Consider the following 22,456-nt stretch of genomic DNA (forward strand, 5'->3'; position numbering starts at 1 on the left):
AGAATGGCCATCATCGAAAAGTCTACAAATAATAAATGCTGGAGAGGGTGTGAAGAAATGGGAACCCTCCTACACTGTTGGTGGGAATGTAAATTGGTACAGCCACTATGGAGAACAGTATGGAGGCTCCTTAAACAACTAAAAATAGAGTTGCCATGTGATCCAGCAGTCCCCCTCCTGGGCATATATTTGGAGAAAACCATACTTCGAAAAGATACATGCACCCCAATGTTCATAGAAGCACTATTTACGATAGCCAAGACATGGAAGCAATCTAAATGTCCATTGACAGATGAATGGATAAAGAAGATGTGGTGTGTGTGTGTGTGTGTGTGTGTGTGTGTATAATGGAATATTACTCAGGTATGAAAAAAATGAAATAATGCCATTTGCAGCAACACGGATGGATCTAGAGATTATCATACTAAGTGAAATAAGTCAGACAAAGACATATCAAATAATATCACTTATATGTGGAATCTAAAAAATGATACAAATGAACTTATTTATAAAACAAATACACTCACAGACATAGAAAACAAACTTACAGTTACCAAAGGGGAAAGGGGATGGGGGAGGGATAAGTTAGGAATTTGGGCTTAGCAGATACAAACTATATGTAAAATAGATAAGCAACAAGGACCTACTGTATAGCACAGGGAACTGTATTCAATATCTTGTAATAAACTATAATGGAAAAGAATCTGAAAAGAATATTTATATATATGAAACTGAATTACTTTGTTGTATACCAGAAACTAACACAACACTGTAAATCAACTGTACTTCAATTTTAAGAAAAGAACCTTATACAGTAAGTATTATCATTATCCTCAACCTACAGCTGAGCAAATGGAGGCTTAGGGAGGCTAATAAACTCAAGGGCATATAGCTACCTGTGGAGGGGGGGATACTTGAGGTTCAGTATGGAGCAACGGTAGACTGGTATGGTTCTCTAATTTCCACCTGTAACAGAACTCAGAATGTGTTTTTCCATAGAAATAAACTGACTCTTTGGAATGTACCCAGTGGAACAGCAGTGAGTGGAAGCAGTACTTATGCCCTTTTTTTTTTCTCCACGAGACCAGGGAATTTAATAGAAACTAGCTTGCCAGGCATGGTTATTCTCTATGGCATTGATACAAACTGGATTCTGCCCAGCCCTTGCGTGCCCTGGAAGTGTGTTGGCGGAGGAAACAGGGAAATGAAAAGGCAGAGCTCTGGGTTCCCCACTTCAACCACAGCACCCTTTCATGTGTTGGGTTCCTTATAAAACTTCCTTTGGGCCCATTCTATAATAGCAAAATGACAAAGATGGATCATATTACTTTGAAAAGCATACCCTGTTAAGACTTCAAACAAAGGTGAAAACCCAACTTTGTCTCCATGTCTCCCCTGCCCTGCTTCACTGATGCCTCCTATACTCCGATGAGAAAAGAAACCTTAACAAGTTCTCCAATTTCTTTAGGTGCATTTCTTATCAAACAAAAACCAAAAAGGCAAAAATCAAAATAAAAAACAACCCAAACCACAACCCTAGCTTATTACAAATTTTTAATTATCTTTTTAAGTCAGGAACAAAAAAACCGTACTATTCATCACCACCATCATTTCATAAAGGGACATTTTAATGTAAAAAAGAATACAAGTTAAAGCTTTATGAAAACAGTCCTCATTTTTCTTATTTTGCTCTCCACTGGTGAAAATTTCTCATGAACCAACACTGATCTAGTCCAGCTTTTTCATCCAATGCCCTGAGGACTCCAGGCAGTCACCTGGCCAAAGCTGACCATCTTCAATTGCTGACCAGGGCATTCTATCCTTAAATGTTTTAGCTCCTCCAAGTGGTAGTGGGGTACAATGGAAAAAGCATGGATTTGAGAGTCAGGCCTGGGTTCAAATCCTATCTAATCCTCAAAGGCTACTGAACACTTGAAATGTGGTTAGAGCAACTAAAGAGCTGATATTTTTGTTTGTTTTATTTATATAGTATAGCATAAATTTAAATGTAAATAGTCCTATGTGGCTAGTGGCTGTATTGGAAAGCACAGATCTAGACACTATTACGGTCAAGTAGTTTAGGGCCACATTCATTTCTGGAACAGCCATCTCATTCTGCCAACTCGCATTGTTCTCCAAGTCAGCTAAAACCTTTTAAGTCTTCCATATTTTGTTGCTAAGGGTGTCCTTCCCTATCTGTACCTATGCAATCAGATCTTTGCATCCAAATGCAGGAAATTAGATTCATCTCTATTAAGTTTCATAACCTTAAATTTAGTCTATCATTTCAGTTTTTAAGCATTAGAAGCAATCTTCAATTGAGATTTTTAAAAAATCCTATTGTTATCCTATGTATTAGCAAGTGATAAGATAATCTTATAACTAGCAGTAAAAGACTTTCTTCGAGCCCCAGTTTTTCACTGCTGTGGCCTGACTATGAACGTATTTCCACAATTAGACTTTTTTCCAGCTCACACATTAAGTAAACATCCTCTGGCAGGGTGAGAAGGGGTGCTTAATACCTGTGGCCCCTCTCTCATCTACTAGGAACAGGCTACTTATATTTTAGATAAAGACTCAAAAAGAAATAAGTGATAGAGTCAGGGTTAGGTATGAGGCTGATGCCAGGTAAGTTTTTATTTAGGGAAAAAAAAAAGTCACTGAAAATAAAAGTCACTCAAAATGAATGAGAGGTTCAAAACACCCTATAACTCTTTAATGGCAGCTTTTGCACCCACTGCTCAAGCCAGTTCTAACCCAACCAAGATGCTGGAAAGCAGAGCACACAGTGGTGCCCATCAGGCCAATGAGGGCGATGAAGCTCAGGGCTCCCCGTTGCCGCTTTCTAGGTTCTAAAAAAGAGGAAAGAGCAGAAGTTACTGGGGGTGTTCCACAGTGACAATGCTGTCAACATCCACCAGCCATTCTGTCAAGGCACCTGGAGCTGTACATTAGACCATCTAGTCTTAGGAGGTCAACCAGCTCTTCAGCCTCAGCTGTCAGTATGTCAGATACTGCATGCAAAGTCGTGTGCCACAACAGTATTGAACTTTAAAACACATTAAGGGATAATAATTAGAGCACCTCTGCTCCAGGATCTTTTGGAGTTTTCCCTCTGCCAAGAGGTAAGGACAGCCAGAAGGATCTCTTCCCCCTTCTCTCAGGCACACCATTTATAGCACTGATTAGGAGCAGGGGATCTGGGCTCAGACTGCCTGGGTTTGAATCCTGGCTTTCCAGTTTACACTTAGTAGCTCTGTGACCTAGAGTCTTAATCTTTCTCAGCCTCAGTTTCCTCATCTATAAAATAATATTATCTATGTCATAGAATTGTTGTAAGGCTAAACAGCATATGCAAAGTTCTTAGAACAGCAATTGACACGCTGAAAATGCAGAATGCGCTTTGTTACTATTCAAAGGTTAATAAAAAGAAAGAAGATAACAGATATTTCACCTAAATATCAAGTTACTTTCCCTTTTCTGAAAGCCCTGCTAAACAGGAAAATGTAGTAATATAAGATTTTAAATTTGTTTCCTTGACAGATGTCAACATGTCCTTACCTCCTGTGTAATAGCCATAAGCATAAAGAACTCGTCCAACAATCCAGGCCAAGCCCAAGCCAGAAACTACACGCTAAAATAAAAAGCCTCCATTAGTTATTTGCATGAAAGAAACAGGCAGAATTTTATTAACATCTAGGATTGATTACACAATGTTTTAACAAAAAGTTAACAGTTTCATGGATATAGTAAAATACTCCCTACCAAAGTTAGGGTAGAATGAAGTTGTTTTAGTCAGGAAAATCAAAGCGCTGTGATCCTTCTATGAACTGCTCAGAGACCTGGGAGGTGATTGCTGGCCTTCTCCTAGGTAGGTGGGATGGGAGGAATCTCCCGGCCTGCCCCAGGGGACTCAGTGTGCTAGAGCACAGGGGAAGGAGAGGCAGGCCTGAGGGTCACAGAGTAAGCCAGGAGAGGAAACCGACTGAAAGGCAGGACTAGGGGAGGAGCCCTGTGGACAGGAGATGGACTGTGCACTCCACGGCTGTGTGCTGCTTCGTCTCAGCCAGGTCTCCCCTGGGAGGGCTCTAAGGGGCTGTGCTGCGGCCCACGCATAGGCATGGGGCTCCACTAGAAAAAGTCGGGGGAGTGTGTCATGTTGTGAATCCCAGAATATGTGGTGTTGGAAGGGAAAGTCTCCCCATTCCCAACACCCTTGGGAAGAGAGAGTGAAAACTCATGCAAGATGGGAAATCCTTCCATTTGGACACCCTGCTGGGGTGACGAGCCCATTTGGTCTAAAGGAGACAGGGGAGAGGAAGAGAGAGGGTGTGTGCGGACATGAGTCACTGTGCGTCACTGTCCCCAACTGTCTTTTCAATTTAGCAGTGGCATCAGTGGGGGTGAGGTTCCTACTTTATGATTTTTATTTGTTTTTTTTTGATGATTTAATGGAAGTTAAGTATCAGTAGGAGAATGAAACAACTATAAATAAACCCCCAGGCACACAAGTCGCTATCTAGAAGCTCTGTAGTTTCTGCCTAGTCTCTCTTTAAAGTCGCATAATTACCATCAACCCGGGAACAATATCAGGTGCTCGTCTTCAGAGTAGTCTTAGAGTATTTCCAAGAACTAAGCACAAGGAATAGGATCTAGGGGAGTGGGACAGGAACGGGGCTGGGGCGGACGTCAGGTGACGCCTAGAGAGACCAGCTAGTCTGTTTAGACCAGTTAGCCTAGTTACTTGCTAGGATTGGGGCTCTTTAGAGGCACAAGAAAGAAATATCCTCTCTAAGAGAGTAGCAGACTTTTCTTTGAAACAAATACAAGACTTCGAGGTCATGAACTATAGATGTGCCATTCTGGCAGCTGACAACAAAAGCACAAGGCCATTCAGGTACAGACCAGAGGCTTATGAAAGTCTCAGAACCAGAAATGTGAGGTGCCAGCACTCTGGTCTGAACTCAGTGGAGGGGAAATCTGGGCCCTGAAAAGGAAACACTTTATGTGTAAGGCAAGACCCCAGTGGCAACTAATCAGGCTCAGATAAACTTGCTTTATTTAGATAAGGTGTAGTGCAGACCAAACCTAAGGCTCACAAGGGCCTTAGCGGCCCACAAGGCCCCGAGGTCCACCCTCACCTCCAGCCCTCACCTCCTGCTCACCACTGAAGCCGCCCTACTCACTGTGCACCACACAGACTGGCCAGGCTCCTGCCCCAGGGCCTCGCCCTTGCTCGTCTCCTGCCTGGAGGTGTCTGGAGACATCTGCAGCACCTGCTCCCTCACCTACTGCTTAAGTGTCACCTTCGCAACAAGGCGCTCCTCCTGACTGCCCCACTCAGCACTGTTCCCCCCAGTCCCCAGGCACTCCCTTTCCACCATCCCTGCTTTTGCTTCCTCTGTGGGGCTCATCACCTTCTAACATGCTACGCGATGTCCTTGAATTGCTTTTTGTCTGCGACCCCCAACTAATAGTCAGCTCCACGAAACCAGGAGTCTTTGCCTGTTTTGTTCACTGCAGTAACTTCTGGTGTCCAGGAAATGTTCGTTGCATGAATAATGTGGCAAAGGAAAACTCAACGGACATGAACCTCCTAGGATCAGAGAGACCTGGGATCAAATTCTGATTCATCTACTCTGTAGCTATTTGATCTTGAGAAAGTTACATAGTATCCAAGAGGTTTCTCCTTATCTGTAAAAAACGGGAAAAATGCTACCTACTTTAAGGAACTTTGTAAGAAGTAACTGAAATTCTTTTAAATACATGGTGCCTAGACATTGAAGATGTTCATTAAATTTTCATTTCCTCTTCCCTCCTGAATGGCTCAGTGAATTAAATCTATTCAATCTAATTAGATGAACCCCCTCCCGGGAAAAACTTACTGGGTGGTAAACACCTCCGACAGCTAGAAAAAATAAGAAGGGAGGGTACACTTCCAACCTGGAATAGATAAAAAAAAAAGTTTTTTTTTTCCTTTTAAGTGCTCTATATAAGTATGTCTACGTAAAACTAAGAACCCTTTACATTCTTACTTGCCAAGTTAGAAACTTGAGAATAAAAATAAACATTGACCAGAGGCAGAAGGCCTGACCACTAAGATCCACCTTCTTTTGCTCTGCTTGGGATTAGATTAGAGGTAACTCAGAACACAGTGAGTCAAAGACCTCAAATCTAACAAACTGATGGGGCGAATTAGAGTAGATTTCCTTGCAGAGCTCAAAGCCTCTCACCCCCTAGGCTGAGAGATTCAGTATCAGTTTAGAGTGAACGTGCTGCAAATACCGCAGAAGAGTAATGCAGCATTAAATTCATATTTGAAAAGGGCATTGGGGGAGGGATGAAGTGGGAGTTTGGGTTTAGCAGATGTAAGCTATTATATATAGAATGGATAAACAACAAGGTCCTACTGTATAGCACAGGGAACTATATTCAGTATCCTGTAATAAACTATAATGGAAAAGAATATCAAAAAAGAATATATATATTTATAACTGAATCATTTGGCTGTACAGCAGAAATTAACAACATTGTAAATCAATTTTACTTCAATTAAAAGAAATGGAAGAAAAAAAGAAAAGGTTATCTAGAATCCCACCATCCTAACAACTCTTAACTTTGCTTAATATTTAATCTGTTCACTTATACATTTTTAATGATACTTTTAATGAGTATTCATGATCATCATCGTTGCTATTACTCAGCAAACAGAGTACCAAGGGTTGAGGTGTTGTACAGAAAACACCCGCTCTGCAGATGTCTCGGGGGCCGGGCAGGGCCAGCACTCACGTGTTCTGGTGGGCCCGCTGAATGCAGTTGAAGAGGTGTCCGTTTTCAGGGTCATTGCTATACATTGTAGGATACTGTTAAAACAAAGTGTGTGTGATCAAATGGTCAAGTGTAGCATTCAGTGTTGAGAGTTAAAATCAACCTTAAAGATAATGTATCCCAAAGCATCTTCTGCCATAACCTTGGTAAGATGATCATTCAGTTTCTGCTTACATGCATGTGGTGACAGAGGTCTCATTCTCAGAGGCAGATTCAATCTGTGTCTATTAATATCCAGTGACGAGAATATATGTCTGTGCCATTCAAGGGATAGAGGCAGCTTGTGCCAAATTCAGGGTTTCTGTTGACGTTATGCCACCACTGGTGGCTTTGGGATGGATTACAAGGATGCCATTGGGAAATAGCTCCTTCCCAAGAGTCAGCAAATACCACATCTTTTTAAGGTTCCCCTTAATGGGGGAACAGAAACTGAGTGTGTGAGAGTTTTAATGTGTCCATCAAAATAATAAACTAGACATGAAAACTTTAAAAGGAGCTCTAATTAGAAATTGCTCAAAAGAAGTAGACATTTTAAATTGCTCACCAGGGACAGCTTCAGTAATTATCCCTTCTAGATCAGCTAGAGCTAAAGGAAGCATTCAATAGACCTCCTCCCTATGTCTGATGTCCAAACACAGGCTAACTCAGCACCATGTGCTTCGTTTCTACTTGGGAAACAGGAAAATCACCAGAAGACATCATTTTAAAGTGGCATACCAGGAAACAACTGCTATTTAACTCCAACCCCCGTTTTTTTTTTTTTGGCCTCACTGTGCAGCTTGTGGGATCTTAGTTCCCTAAACAGGGATCGAACCTGGGCCCTTGGCAGTGAAAACACAGAGTCCTAACCACTGGACAGCCCGGGAATTTCCTATTTAACCCCCTTTAGAAAATAGCTGTCTTCCTAGCAAAGAGCTCCAGCCAAAAGCATACCTGGTCTTTTTACAGAAGAGACAAAAGTAAAACAAGATGGAAATGACTCTCCAGAAGGGCCCCATATTTCTTGGCTTCCTCCTGCCAGACAGGGGCAGAATTTCTAACAGGAACAGGCCGGAAACTGCCACCGCTGACCACTAGCACCTCACCTTTCCCTCCACAACTGAAAACAAGTTCTTGCCGCGACGAACCCACAGAGGCACCGCTGTGTTCCCACTCACCTCCACTTTGTACTTCTTGCGGGCCTTGGAAACGTTGATGGCTAGATGAGTTACCATTAGGAAGCTGGCAGCACCAGTTAGAATCACGAAACCATATTCCTTAGAGAGGACGGCCATCCTGACTCTGCGGGAGAAAGAACACATTAGACCGCCACCTGGCACTGTGGGCTCCAAGCTGCAGGAGGCCTCAAGAGTGGGACGTTTTGTTACCAGCAAACATATCCCTACAGATCAAAAAGAGGCGTGAGCGATCTGGTGGTTCTAAGAGGTAGAGATATTACTGTATACCGATATTACTGTATACCACCCAACAGAATTAAAAAATGATTCAAGTCTGCAATATACACACAGAAAAGTTCACGATCACATTGTATATTCTCTTTTGCGCCCGAGTTCTTTTGATCAACATCGCATGTATGAGATTTATCTAAACCACTGCAGTAGCCATTGCTATTGGATGGTCTGGCCACTAAAAACCGCAATTTAAAAAAATATTTAGCAAGGCAAAATGCTAAAAGATATACTAAGTTACAGAGAGAGAGAGAGAGAGAGAGAGACAGAGACAGAGACAGAGAAACAGAGAAAGAAAGAAAGAGAAAGAGAGAAACAGAATATAGTCAGTAAGTACATAGTGATTCCAAGTTTTTCGCTTGTATGTCTGTTGGCATCGGGGACACTCAGGGCAGGAACCCTAGGGCCTCCCTTGGATCCTGAGGCACGTGCTGGTACAGCAGCAGAAATATCACACTGGTAGGGAAGGGATCAGTTATAGTTCTTTGAAAGCCAGAGCAAGGCTCTGGGCAGCTCTTGGAGAACCCAGATTCTTCATCAAATTAACACTTCAAAACTAACCCCATGATGTGTTCTAGTGTCTGCAATGCAGCTTATTTTGAAATGCATCAAAAAATGATGGTGCAAGCTAATATAGCAAAATATTAATGCTAGAACCTGGGTGGTAGCTATATGGATGTTCACTATACAATTCTTCCAACTTTTCTGCATGTTTGAAAAATTTCATATGAAATGTTTGGAGAAAAAGCTCATCTCAGCATTTTTCAGTGTTCAGCAATTTCAGCTCTTTTAGCTCTTGTCCTGCTCCAGCAGGAAAGAACAAAGAAGGAAAGAAACAGACTGGAGATCAAGGAAAGGAAAACCTGCTGGGTGGGAAGAAGCCCTAATAAATTCAGAGTAAGTTAGTGCTGCCCTCCAGTCTCTCTGAGCATTGATCACCAGATGTCTGAAGGGTCAGAGCACAGCAGGACACAGAGAAATAGCTACAATGCTTCCAGAGATCCTTAGCTGCTGTCCCATCACGTGCATGGCTGCCACAGGCCAACAGCTCCTGTGTGTATTCTGTCTTCAGTTTAAAATTTCCATCCCTAGGAATTCCCTGGTGGTCCAGTAGTTAGGACTCCGCGATCCCACTGCAGGGGACACAGGTTCGATCCCTGGTCAGGGAACTAAGATCCCACATGCCACATGGCGTGGCCAAAGGAAAAAAAATTTCCACCCCTGAAAACTGTTTGGCTGCAATCTCTCCTGAAAGCCTGGGAAGGTTACCCTGCTCCAAAATGTTTTAGCCATCCTCACAAACAACCCAACAAGATGCTAATATCCCTATTTTCCAAAGAGCACCCAGAGGTTAAGTAATATTCCCAAGGTCTAAAAGAGAAAGTATCCGATTTGGGATTCAAATTTAGGTTCCAATTCAGTTCCAATGTCCCCTTTCAATCCCACTTGATGATTTAGAGCTGAACTGACATTGGGATCACAGAATCTTTCTCAGTGTGGAATTTGGGGCCAGCAAACAGGTCAGTTCTTTAAAAGTAAGCTTCCCTTAGGTCTGCAAAATAACATTTGGAACCAAAATCCTAAAACCTGCCCATCCCCAACCATGTTTCACAATAATTCCCGTTAGTTTCCCCTGCTATATTCTTTCTTTACCTGGAGCTGCTTGTGGAGGGGCACCCAGCATCCCCTCCTCCGGGACAGGGGACGCACACACTGGAAAGGGCCATCCCCAGGACTCAGCATGGGAATCACCTCCAGGTCAGCCTCTCCTGGGCCATCTTGTGTGGCTGCGGAGAGCAAGGAGTCTTTGGCTGCCTCCCAAGCTTCCCTGCCCTCATTCTCTTTTAGAATTAGTCCTTTCCAGAGTTTAGAAAATCAGCTTGGGGAGGAAGCTTTGGTAGTAGTTATTAAATCAAAAATATGGGGTGAATACTGAACACCTCTTTGAAAATAAATAAATATGAATACCTGATATCCCTGGAGTTCAACCCATCTGGGCCAAACAGGCCACTGAAAATGGAGCTATCTCTAACTTTGTCAAAAGCCGCCTGTTTAAGAACGATACAATTAAGCATATCCGGTTTAGGTCAAAGTGTGCAAGTTGAAAGTCTGTTCAGACCTCACCTTTAGACAGGAGGCTAGGCTCTCACGCAGCCTGGGGTCACCTTGTGTTGGTGCAGACTTTTCAGCTCATTTTTCATCTCCCCCCAAATCCCATAAGCTCCATTTTACAGAAAAAGAAATGGAGGCTCAGGTAGAGAGATGAGGGCAGAGCTAAGACCAGAGCAGGTTTTAGAATTCTTCCCCAAATACTCCAGCTAGCCCAGGCAAAACATTAGAATTCGGTGGCTCGGTCACTGGCCTCTGTTTTTCTGGCCTGTAAGGATTTGGGTAGGAGAAGCTAGGTGGCAGGACAGAGAAGTATCTTTTGAGTAGATGTTTCTGTTGCAGGCAATGAACACTCAGAAAGGCAACCGCTCAAAAACCTGCAATTAGAAATTAATGTTTACTACTGACCTCCTCTTCCAAAGTATAAATGCAACCTGGGAGGTTACACTCTTAGGCAGTCACACCCTAGTGAAAGTGACTCTCTTGACACTTTGCTATGGTGATAGGCACTGAGGGGAAAAGAATCTAGGTGAGGGCAAGCAGAGCCAGGAACAAGACCTTTGAAGGACAGAGAATTTACAGTAGGGGAGACCCAGAGTCCGATGCTAAAGTGGGTAGTGTGCAAAGGACAGTATAATCGGTCAGGAAACAGTAAGCGTACTAGGGGCGGGAGGAGACAGGCGGCCCTCCCCAAGGCGCTCCCTGCATGAGCCCTGGACACACCTGCATAGGTGCCGGAGCCAAGCCTGTTCAGCGCTCCCCGCCACACACACCTCCTTGCACTTTCACCACGTGAGGAGCCCTGCTTCACAGGCCATTGTAGCCAGCACTTCCCAGCTGGTGTGATCAGGGCTAGAACAGAAAGAGCAGCCAATTGCATCAGACACTAAGCTCCCGTGAGGGAGGGACCGTGTGTGTCCAGCATCCCCCGTGCCAAGCACAGAGTGTGTGCTTATAGAAAGCTGTGGAATAAATGAAGCAAGCTGTAAGTCCAGGTACCTTTCAGAATGCCTCCTCTGCTCTGCACAGTGCCTGGCATAAAGTGTGTGCCTAACCCATGTCAGTTTCCTTTTTCCCTCTCAAAGCCTCTACTGAAACAATGGAAGCAACTGGATGTATGAATTCCTGGAGAAAGAGGAGATCAGAACACAGAGAAAAGCTCTGTCGCTACAGCTGCTGAAAACATAAATCCAGTAGGGACTGCAAAATGCTTAAGTCTTGTCCTTTAAGGAAAGAATCAGTTTAATTCACTTAGGGTTCAAAAAAAACTTTGTCATTTGCTGAATTCTTATTTTCTGAGGGCAAAGAGATGCACGCTCCCGCCCCGTCGTGGGTGCGGGTGCGTACACTGGCGAAAGGGGAGGCACCTCGGCTCACAGCAGCCACGTTCCAGGCAGCTCCAGCCACGCCCGAGGTTGGGCCGGTCCCGCAGCTAGCCGATAGCTCCCAGAGCACAGGCTTGAGAAGCTGATACGTGCAACACAACCTCCTTCTGACATGAGCACGCATTCGGACTGCACACTATAGTTTGTTGATTACATACCTGCTCTGTGTCACTGGCAACCCCTATATCCACCCGACAAGATAAGGTTCTTGGGGGTGGGAATTCTGCCCTAGAGTTTGCCTTTTACATGGTGATAGATACACAGCATGCAGTCCAGTGGTCCTTTTGGAGCTGAACTTTCATGACTGGTATAGATTACTTTGTAACTCACTTGGTTGTATAATAGCACTTGTTAATTATCATGCAGTTTCCGAGGTTAGTTGCACACCAGCTGTAAAGATTAAAATTTATGATTTGTACAAATAAAAATTTATTTAGTTACTTGGTAGTATTACACACTGCTGGGAGAAGTGTAAAACAGAACCATCTGGAGGACAGCCTGGCGGCAGGCAACATGCTTTACATTGTTCATAACCTTTTGCTCATTAATTCTACTGGGAATCTATCCTGGGGTAATAATCAGAAAGGCAAACAGATTTGGTTCAAAGACATTCACTTCAGCACTATTTATAACAGCAAAAACAGAAATGGTATAGATGTCCAAACAAAGAGGACTAATTAAATAAATAATAAATCTGTAAAACAGAATAGTATATAACCATTAAAAATGGTGAAACATTAAGGATGGTGAAACAGACTTAATATACAGCATGTTAAATTAAAAAAAGAAAACAAAAAGTATATCTAGTTTTCTCAATAGAAAAAAATTAAAGAATATCAAAATCATAAGCATAGCTATTTCCAGATGGCTGAATTATAGATTTTCCTTTGTACCTTTCTATAATGTGCAAAATGAGCAAATATATACCAGAAAAGTTATGTAAAAAAATGGCCTGACAATAATTAGTAATTGAGGAGACAGGAGGGATAGACAGTATGTTACAAAGGAACCAAAGAATCGGACCTGATTTTTAGCTTGAATCCTGTCACTTATCCACTATGTGCAGTATAGAGACAGCCTTGCAGGTAAGGGGGCAGTTTTGGAATCACATTGTCTGGGTTTAGAGCCTGGATCTCATATTCCTAGCTGTGTGTCCTCGGGAAAATTACTCAATGTCTTTCAAGCATCCTTGGTTTCCTCACTTGTTAATTGGAGATAATCACGACACCTACCCCACACCATATAGTTGTTGTAAAGATTAAATGGGGACACTGTCTCTAAACACCCATCAGGATGCCTGTCACATAGTAAGTACTCAATAAATGTTATATATCAGGTTATACTATGTGTGCTAATGTTCTGTTAACTGTCTCTGCCCTGATTCAGTGATAAAAGCGGATGTTCGAATACATGATGATGAGATACATTTAAGAATTTAGAATTTAGAATTATCATTTTAAAATAGCAAACAAAGCTCAGAACTACATATATTCCCCTCCTTTTTGAACTCTTAATAGCCAGCCATGTTATAATCTATTATCTGATGGGCAGGAGTATTCAGAAGGAAGCAGGCTTCTAGTACAGACTATGGAAATCAGCAAACTGCAGTCATGCAGACCCTCCCTGTAGCCAGACATGCTTATCCCCGCATGGGGCTGAGCATCCATTCATTTACTTGTTCAAGTTTATTGAGTGCCTACTATGTGCTACTCAGTGGGCCAATGCTGGGGATGAGGTGAACAAGCCAGACTTTGGTCCCTGCCCTCAGGAAGCTCATGCTTTACTGGGGGAAGCAGGCAAATAAGTAAACAAATACCCAATTCCAGATTTTTCCTTCATACCAACGATCAGAAACTGAGTACAAATCCCCCCAACCCCCCAAAAAAATGAAACTAAAAGGGTTGGGGAGAGGCAGAGATAGGACAGAAGTGTTTCTGTTCTGTCTTCACTTATTAGTAACTACAGAGGTGTATGTTCCTAGTTAACTGTTTCCTGGCAGGCTTGGGTCAAAATAGTTCAGTTGAGAGAACATTAAGTCGAAGGTTTAAAAGGAATTAGTTTTTCTTTGTGTTTAGAAAATTCGTGTCACTTATTTAATGATAGAGATCCTTTTGGGAATGTTTTGTTTGTTTGTTTTGCGGTACGCGGGCCTCTCACTGCTGTGGCCTCTCCCGCTGCGGAGCACAGGCTCCGGATGCGCAGGCTCAGTGGCCATGGCTCACGGGTCCAGCCGCTCCGCGGCATGTGGGATCTTCCCGGACCGGAGCACGAACCCGTGTCCCCTGCATCGGCAGGTGGACTCTCAACCACTGTGCCACCAGGGAAGCCCCCCAGTGGATTTTTAAAAAGCTACAAGGCACCATTGTAAAGTCTTACTTTAGGAGTGATCAAGCTTGGACTTCAAATGAGTCAGTGTTGGTCTCACCCCTAGAAGGTATGCTCTATTCCAGTGCCTGAGTTAGCAACATGAAGTTTCATTATGATATTTGGCTAAGGTACTCTCTCACAGGAATGTGACTGACAGATTCACCTGGAAGCATAACTACTCCAGCGCTTATACTTCGCTCAACTTTTCCTCCAATTCCTGCTTCTGCCACCACTTGCCTTATCTCACTGGGGCAGGGGTTCCTTCAGTTACAAAAGGGTTACTCAGAGAACTTCCTGAACTACATTCAACGGAATACTCCCGGGGTAAAGCTCTCCTTCACTTATTTACTCCACTCCATCTTAGCTGCCAACAGAAATTCCCCAGGGCACAATCAACACTGCACAAATGGAGCAAAAGGAAGGCTTTATCATTTGGGCACTGGCCTCAAATAATTTATGACTTCTGAGCCATGAAGTTACAAATTATCTTCTCCTAAATGAAAATCTATCAAATGTCTTAAGGGAGAGAGGATTTCAACTTTCAGCTCTCTCTTTGCCCTCAAACAAATAAAAACCAGTGTGGACAATGGTAACCCTTACTTCCATTTGCAAGATTGCTCCCCTCCAACTGTACTGCAATTTCTCAGCAGTCTTTTTTTTTTTTTTTTTTTAATGCATCAGGAATGGGACAATGCTAAAGCACTTATAGACTGACTTGGAGCCATTCCCCAATGTTTCATTAAAATACTTATTTGGCTGCTGTATTATTAATCCAATCTTCCTTATATATGGTCCTTTATTTTTAAAATTTAGCTATTTTATTTATTTATTTTTGACTGTGTTGGGTCTTCATTGCTGCGTGAGGCTTTCTCTAGTTGCAGCGAGCGGGTGCTACTCTCCCTTGCAGTGCGCAGGCTTCTCATTGCAGTGGCTTCTCCTGTTACAGAGCACGGGCTCTAGATGTGCAGGCTTCAGTAGTTGTGCCACGTGGGCTCAGTAGTTGTAGCTCGTGGGCTCTAGAGCGCAGGCTCAGTAGTTGTGGTGCACAGGCTTAGTGTCTCCAGGGCATGTGGGATCTTCCCAGACAGGGCTCGAACCCGTGTCCCCTGCATTGGCAGGCGGATTCTTAACCACTTTGCCACCAGGGAAGCCCCGGTCCTTTATTTTACATGGCATTTTCATGAGAATAATACAAGGATGGTAACTTAAAGGGCTTCATCTGATCACATCAAATGGACCACCATGAGTCCCCAACGCTGAGAGGTGGTTCCAAAAACTCTGAGGTTGTGCTAGGGGTCTACTCAGCCTGTACTCTTTTAATGAGGTAGCTGTCCAGCCTCGTTTCTGCCTCCAAATGTATCTACAAAGGAATAGTCCTCAAAATTATTTCTAGGCAAGGCAGCTGAGCCCATATAAAGCTAAATGGAAGAGAGATGGGAACATTGTATGTATAACTGATTCACTTTGTTATAAAGCAGAAACTAACGCACCATTGTAAAGCAATTATACTCTAATAAAGATGTAAAAAAAAAAAAAACAGCTAAATGGAGAAACTTGAGATCCTAGAGGCAAGCAGCACAAAAGTAATTCCCTGTTTCCATGATGGGAGAGAAAAAAAGGAGAGTCACAGAATTTCTTTGGGTCCATCCTACATTTTCAGAACGCCAGTCTGGTCACTTCTACAGTACACAGATGATAAAATCTGTTTGAGTGTCAAAGTCTCAAATGGCAGTGAGATTTTAAAAAGAGTACACGGGGGCTACCCTGGTGGCACTGCCAATGCAGGGGACATGGGTTCGAGCCCTGGTCCGGGAAGATCCCACATGCCGCAGGGCAACTAAGCTCGTGCGCCACAACTACTGAGCCTGCGCTCTAGAGCCTGTGAGCCACAACTACTGAGCCTGCGCTCTAGAGCCCACGAGCCACAACTACCGAGGCCCATGCACCTGGAGCCCGTGCCCCGCAACAAGAGAAGCCACCGCAACGAGAAGACCACGCACCACAACGAAGAGTAGCCCCTGCTCACCGCAACTAGAGAAAGCCTGCACACAGCAACGAAGACCCAATGCAGTCAAAAATAAATTTATTTAAAAAAATTAAAAAGAAGAGTACATGGACAGTTGAGAGAAGGAATAATAACCATGTGAAGAAAAATAACTATTCCCCACAATTGTTTTGCATATTCAGTAAATACCACTCCAAGGGCTAAAAATGAAAAGTTAGTTGAATAGGCAGGCCATTATTTGTCCAGCCTTGAATATTAACTCAAGTGAGGCAAACAGCAGAGGCAGGTAATAAAGTGGGTCTTTCCCGGTTTCTCATATTCTTTAATTCCTCATCAGTGTTGCTGGCAGAACACCTGGAAAGTGGAAGCACACTACAAGTTAGAGGGATGGAAGATCTGTCTTCTTAAGAGATAAATGTCCTATAAATTCAAATATATTCAATTTTATAGTTAAGTGGCCACAGCTTGGAATATAAAATATTCCAGTTCCACATGTCATTTTAATTCCAACACTCTCGTGAACGGTCAGTGCTGAGGACAACTACATTACTGCACTGGCTGAGAGCGGGAGGGGGGAAGGAAGGACCAGCTTGATGCTCAAGTCCAAGTGAATGTTTCCTGGTTACGTGGGATGAGCCTGCACTGACACAAATAAACTTTGTTAAGGCCAAATAAGCAAATTACCTGCTCTTTTCTTCTCTGGAGTCTGACTTCTGTGCAAAAAGGCACTAGACACATATGCTTAACTGAGTCTCCCCTGGGAAAAACTGGTAATTCAGCTCTTCAGGAATCTAAGAATAGTAGATTGTAAGACAGAACAAATCCTAGGTTCCCCTGTTTGTAGAATGACAAACTTTCCCAAACAGACTCTTGACCCAAAAGGCCCTATGGGCGAGAGTTCCTTGATGTGCTGACCTAAAAGCCTTGAGCCACGCTGGAGCATCTGGAGCCCAGCCTCCAGGGAGGTGTGATCCCAGGGACAGGATGCAGGACATTTCCCATAGTCTGAAGGCACCAATCTCAGAGGACAGGGAAGAGAATGGGGAGAAGTTATGGGATGCAGAAGAAAATAAAAATCTTGTAACAATGCATTCGAGGGAGCAGATCTGACAAAGTCAATGCAGGACAAAGTGTTTCACCTAAATGGAATGCTCACTTTAAGTCCACATCTACCACCTTCCTCAGTAGTGCCTTAGAATGATTCCTTTCCTGATGTATCCCCTACTGAATGCTGGGTACCACGTGCAGTGCAGGGCTACAATAGTGAACAAGGCTGAGAAAGAAGGTCCTGACCTTCCAGAATACAGAGTCAAATGGAGGGAGACAACTTAGGAGGATCATGAAACAGGAAAGTAACAGATTGAGCTAAGGGCTCTGAAGGATGTAACAGTGATGTAAGAGTGAGCACACAGGTAGAGAAAACAGCAAGTACACAGGCACGGAGACAGGAAAGGGGTTTACTTGCATAAGGATGAAAAGGAAACCAGTGTTGGCTGAAGGGTAGTGATATAACCTAGAGGAAGAGTGGTAGGAGAAATCAATGATTATTAATAACACATTATTAGCACATATATTACTTAATATGTGTCAAACACTAAGTAGTTCATCAATATTAACTCATTTAAACCCTCACAGCGTCCCTATGATATATTATTACTCCATTTTACAGATGAAGAAACTGAACATCAGGGACACGCAGCTATAACAGAGAAAGCCTGGATTCACACACAGCCAGGCAGTCTGGCTCCACAGTTATGCTCTCAAACCTTGGCTGTATTGTCTCTCAATGAGGTTGGGGAGCAAGTTTGACCACACTTGACCTCTTTTGAAACTTTTCTATCTCTCCGGACCCTCTCCTGAGCATAAAATATATTAACGAGAACAGAAAGCTAAGAATTAACTCCAAGTCTGTGACTGATTAAAGCCTGAGAGCTTTCTAATTGGAAGAAGAAAAAAACTTGGAAAAGGTCCAAAAAGGAACTTTTTTTTTTTTTTCTTTTTAATGAGTGTCAGCACTGCAGTATGACAGGAGGAGAGATTACAGGGGAAAAAAATCCTCCAAACTTTCGGGCATTCGGGTTTGCAAAGGGCAAAGCAACACAGAAATTGGCACTTCATTTTTACATCACGATTTCCATACAACCTGTCCCTTAACTGGCATTATATATGAACTGAGGGGCAGAGTGAAACTAAGCCCTGACTTCCCAAAGAGGAAAAGAAAAATCTCTAATGAGCCACATGGACACCATTTGGATTTTCCATCACAAGAAATGTGGGTGGACTGTATGCAGTGAATTCTTAGCAGTTGCTGAACAAGTCCCCAGCAGGCTACCAGCCATTCTGAATGAAGGAACCGCACAGGCTGCAGGCTCCTGCCTGAAACAGGGGTCTAACTCTTCAGGCCTGTCTGTACTTAGAATGAAGTTGTGTCACAATCATTCACATTTCTTAGGCTGGAGAAATAAAATAACACTATTAAATAAAAAAGAGTGAACTAAGTCACCAAAATATTAGAACACATGTTCCAGTTAATAAATGGGTCGACTCTAGAAGGAACTCTTAGCGTAACATGGGACGGTTGATTCTAAATGCTGAACTCCTTAAAGGTATTTGCAAATGTATTTGGAAGGTAGTACAACTTCCCCATAGGAAGATAGGCACATAGACAGTGTAAGAGATAGCGAGGGAAATGCAAAAATTCTATTTTACATAGCAGTAAACTACCTGGTAACTGCTGAATTCTTCTTTTTCAGAAGGATGGTATACTCATAAGTAGTATTAATGAAACCAGTTGTAAAAACTGGTTGTAGCAGTATATTCTTTTAAACACATATTGCTTTAAAAAATGCTAAATGGTTCATGGTCAATTGTGGTTGGCAAGGGTGATCTGAATACAGATTCAGAATATTTAAATAGAAATATAGGGAAGAATATATTTAAATATTGCTAGCTGTGCAGTAGGCACTAAATTACTCTTTGACACATTGATTTGTCATTCACTTCATTCCAGATTTCTCCACATAGGTTCAGTGTCTTTGCTATCCTCCAGGTTAAGAGGCTCCCCTTCATGGATTGTGTCTCTGCAGAACTCTAAACTGGCAGGATTAAGTCTAAATAAGGGGGAAGGCTGCCCTTCTCCAGTTTTGCTCCTTAATCTAAGGAGGCCCCTGCAGTGCCGTTTCTATGACTGGGCACAGTACCTCTACACAGTACCTCTGTTTTATATGTAGTAACATCATTTGCGGGGGGATTCACTTGACAAAGTTTTCTATTTCTGTAACATTGTCAGGAGGGAAGCTTTACAGAACGTCTTCCCCAGCTGAAAGTATTTGTTTGGGTTTTAGATGTAAACTTATTTAACTCTGTTAAATTTAACTCCCGTGAGAATAAACGTTCTTGATCCCTTGACTCAGATACTATGCTCTCAACACTGAATTCGTTGACCTAAACATAGTCTATAATTTTGACCAATAACCTTGGGTGCTTCCCAGAAACTGTAGGCTCCCAGCGATCTACAGATCTCCCAAGAGATGCCCTTGCTTCCACCGACAGAGGAATCGAAGATCTGCGGCAATTCCACATGACCACGCCCAGGTCTACAGCACCTGCAAAGAGCCATATATCTGCAGAGCAGTAACTGTCCTTCCCTCCAGATCTCCCTTTCTCCAGTTAGCGGATTAAAGCCGCAAGCCCGTAGTTCTTTTCCTACCCACCCTCCTGTCTCTGCTATCCTTTTACCTCCCTTTCCACACTCACTTGTCCCCTAAGCTACAATGTAGCGGTAAACTCGTGACTCCCAAGGAAAGTGACAGCAGAAGCCAGAACTTCGGAGAATGACTTACCAACCAGCCTCCAGCCCCTTCCACCGCCCCGCAGCTGCCCCACCGCTGTGGCCCTAGCGCTCCCTGCAGCAACACCAGATGAGGGAAATTCTCTGAAATCAACCTAAAAGAAGACTCCGCCTCCTCTCCTGCTCTAAGGCAGCGGTAGGAAATGACCCACTCGTAGGTTCCAATTCAAACATACGACAAACGTTTCTATGAAACCGGAGGAAAACAAACACAATTCCCTGGGAGGCCCTCCCGGAATGTCCCTAGCAACACATGCACATCCGCAGCTGGCGCAGCGCTCTCAGGCCACTTTAAAAACCTGTGTTACCGATCAGGCCTGCACTGCCAGCTGCCCCTGCAGTGCCCTGCCCGCCCCTCCTGTGCATCAGAGATGCAGTTGGCAAGGTCAGGTGGGTTCTGGGAGGCAGAAAGAAGGAGCCCGGCGTCCGCACAGCCCAGGGAGCGGAGGAGAGAAAAGGAAGTAACTGAGGAAGGGTTGACCTTGAGAATTTCCCTGAGTTTTAGATAGCGTGGCCGGCCTAGCTTAGACGCTCCAAACCCACTACATCATGGGAAGGATGGAGGGCAAAGGGGATGGGAAGGTAGAAAGAAATCTACAGACAAGAAGGGAGAGAGAGAGAGCGAGTCCCTATTCAGCTTGGGATGGCCGAGATATGGGCGGTGCCCAGCGCAGGAGCTGAAATGCCTCCGAGGCCCACGCTCCTCGCTGCCCGCAGGTGCGGGGACTCACCAGGATCACCTTCGCTCGGCTGGTGCAGAACGCAGTGCGCAGCGGAACTGTAGGTGCGGCACCCTTGGCCTCCTGCAGAGTGGGGCGTGGCCCGGAGTAGTCCCCGCCCTCTCCCGGGGCAGCGCGAGGCCACGCCCTGAAGGCGGGCCTCTGGGTGTCAGAGCTGAGTATCACTTCTGGGCCGCTCGTCTTGAGGCAGAGACTGCATTTTCTTCCTCCTCACCGTGGTCCACAGATTTACCCCTCCTACTCCCAAATGCATTTATCTGTTCCTTTCTGCAAAGGCCCTCGTGGCGGCCTTCCTAAACTGTCCCAGCCAGTTCATACTTCTCGGGTTGAGTTTGCAGCACGGTAGCACGGTAATAATTTATCCCCAGCAGAGCCACCGTAGCTTGCTTCTAGGGGCTCTGGGGTGAGGGCGGGGACACGGGTTTGCAGGCGCGTGCGGACAAGGGGCAGGTCACCAGAGTCGGGCTGCAAGGCTGGGATGGGTGCGTTCTGGCTGCGTCTAGGGTGTGCGGGGCGCTCAGTGTCTCAGATTGCTACAGTCGCCAAGTGAAGGGATTTAGGGATGTTAGAGCCTATTTCCCTAACTAATGTTGTTAGTTTTGCGAAGATCCGGAAGCGAGCCCTGCCCTTGTGGTGGCCGCACCCATCCTCGCCCACGCCGCCCGCTCGCCGGGTCCAGCTCTTCGGGAACTAGACCGCACCGCCTCGGAGATCCACAGACCTTCGATAGCGAATACAAGCCCCAGTTAGGCCCTCTAGTCCAAGTCCGATGAGGTCTTGAGTGAGGCCTGCAGGCAGGGTCGAGCCGGAGGGAGTAGAGCTTGCATCTAAGTGCCGTTAACTCAGCCTTGGAACCGCCGACGGCAGAAGGCACCAAACTTTACAGTTTTCACGGGCCTTAAGTGCGCCCGTCACCCCTTTCCTCTGGATACCCCACATCCTACTAGGGATTGCCACATCTGGGCCACCCCTAGTGTCTCTTATGTGGGAGTACTTCCCCTCTCTACGAGAGCCTGTGCTTCCAGGTTGAGGTGTAGAAAGGCTGGAATCTATATCTTACAAGGCTGTAGGCTGGGTGTTGGTTCCTTTTTGTTGATTTGTCATATCCACACATCCGGAAGTATTTTGAGGTCTCGTAAAATCTTTACTATTGTTGTTTAGACAACTTCCAACCATTCTCACGCTTTTAACTTTTTCAGTACAAGAAGGCCTTACATGGTAGGGTCTCTGGCATGTTGATTGTAAAGGACTTGTTTTCACTGAACACTGCAAGTAGAAAAAGTAGGAAAGCATTTTTACATTATTGAGGGACACTTTTTCCCCCTTGCGTCTATAGACTGACGGTGTTCTCTGTTGTACTCTTTGTCTACCTCCCCCCACCCCTCCCCACACAAACCTCATTTCATGTGTTGAAACCTAATCCCCTCTGCCATGGTATTCATGGCTTGGGCCTTTGCCAGGTATTAGTTCGTGAGGGTAGAGCCCTCATCAATGGGATTAGTGTCCCTATAAAAGAGACCCCAGAGAGCTCCCTTGGCCCTTCTGTTGTGTGAGGACACAGGCAAGACAGCCATTTATGAACCACGAAGTAGGCTTTCATCAGACACTGAATCTGCCAGCACCTTAATCTTTGCCTTCCCAGGCTCCAGAATTTGGAGAAATAAATGTTTGCTGTTTAAACCCATCCTATGGCATTTTTGTTATAGCAACAAGTCAGAAGTAAG

The 22,456-nt window shown here is 44.3% G+C and overlaps 1 protein-coding gene across 1 annotated transcript; it reads right to left on the bottom strand.

Moving 5' to 3' along the window:
* Positions 1–2,606: 2,606 nt before the first annotated feature.
* MGST3 (microsomal glutathione S-transferase 3) lies at positions 2,607–20,853 on the bottom strand. The gene is made up of 6 exons (XM_022563275.3): positions 20,724–20,853; positions 7,986–8,109; positions 6,790–6,863; positions 5,886–5,943; positions 3,562–3,634; positions 2,607–2,852 (listed from the first exon to the last, which is right to left on the bottom strand). The coding sequence occupies exons 2-6, from the start codon at positions 8,100–8,102 to the stop codon at positions 2,716–2,718; spliced, it is 459 nt and encodes a 152-aa protein (XP_022418983.1). The 5' UTR covers positions 8,103–8,109; positions 20,724–20,853; the 3' UTR covers positions 2,607–2,715.
* Positions 20,854–22,456: the final 1,603 nt, after the last annotated feature.

The sequence above is a fragment of the Delphinapterus leucas genome, chromosome 1, assembly GCF_059928025.1.
Source record: "Delphinapterus leucas isolate spDelLeu-1000000601 "Yukka" chromosome 1, BTC_Dleu_Yukka2, whole genome shotgun sequence".
In the NCBI taxonomy this organism is placed as follows: Eukaryota; Metazoa; Chordata; class Mammalia; order Artiodactyla; family Monodontidae; genus Delphinapterus; species Delphinapterus leucas.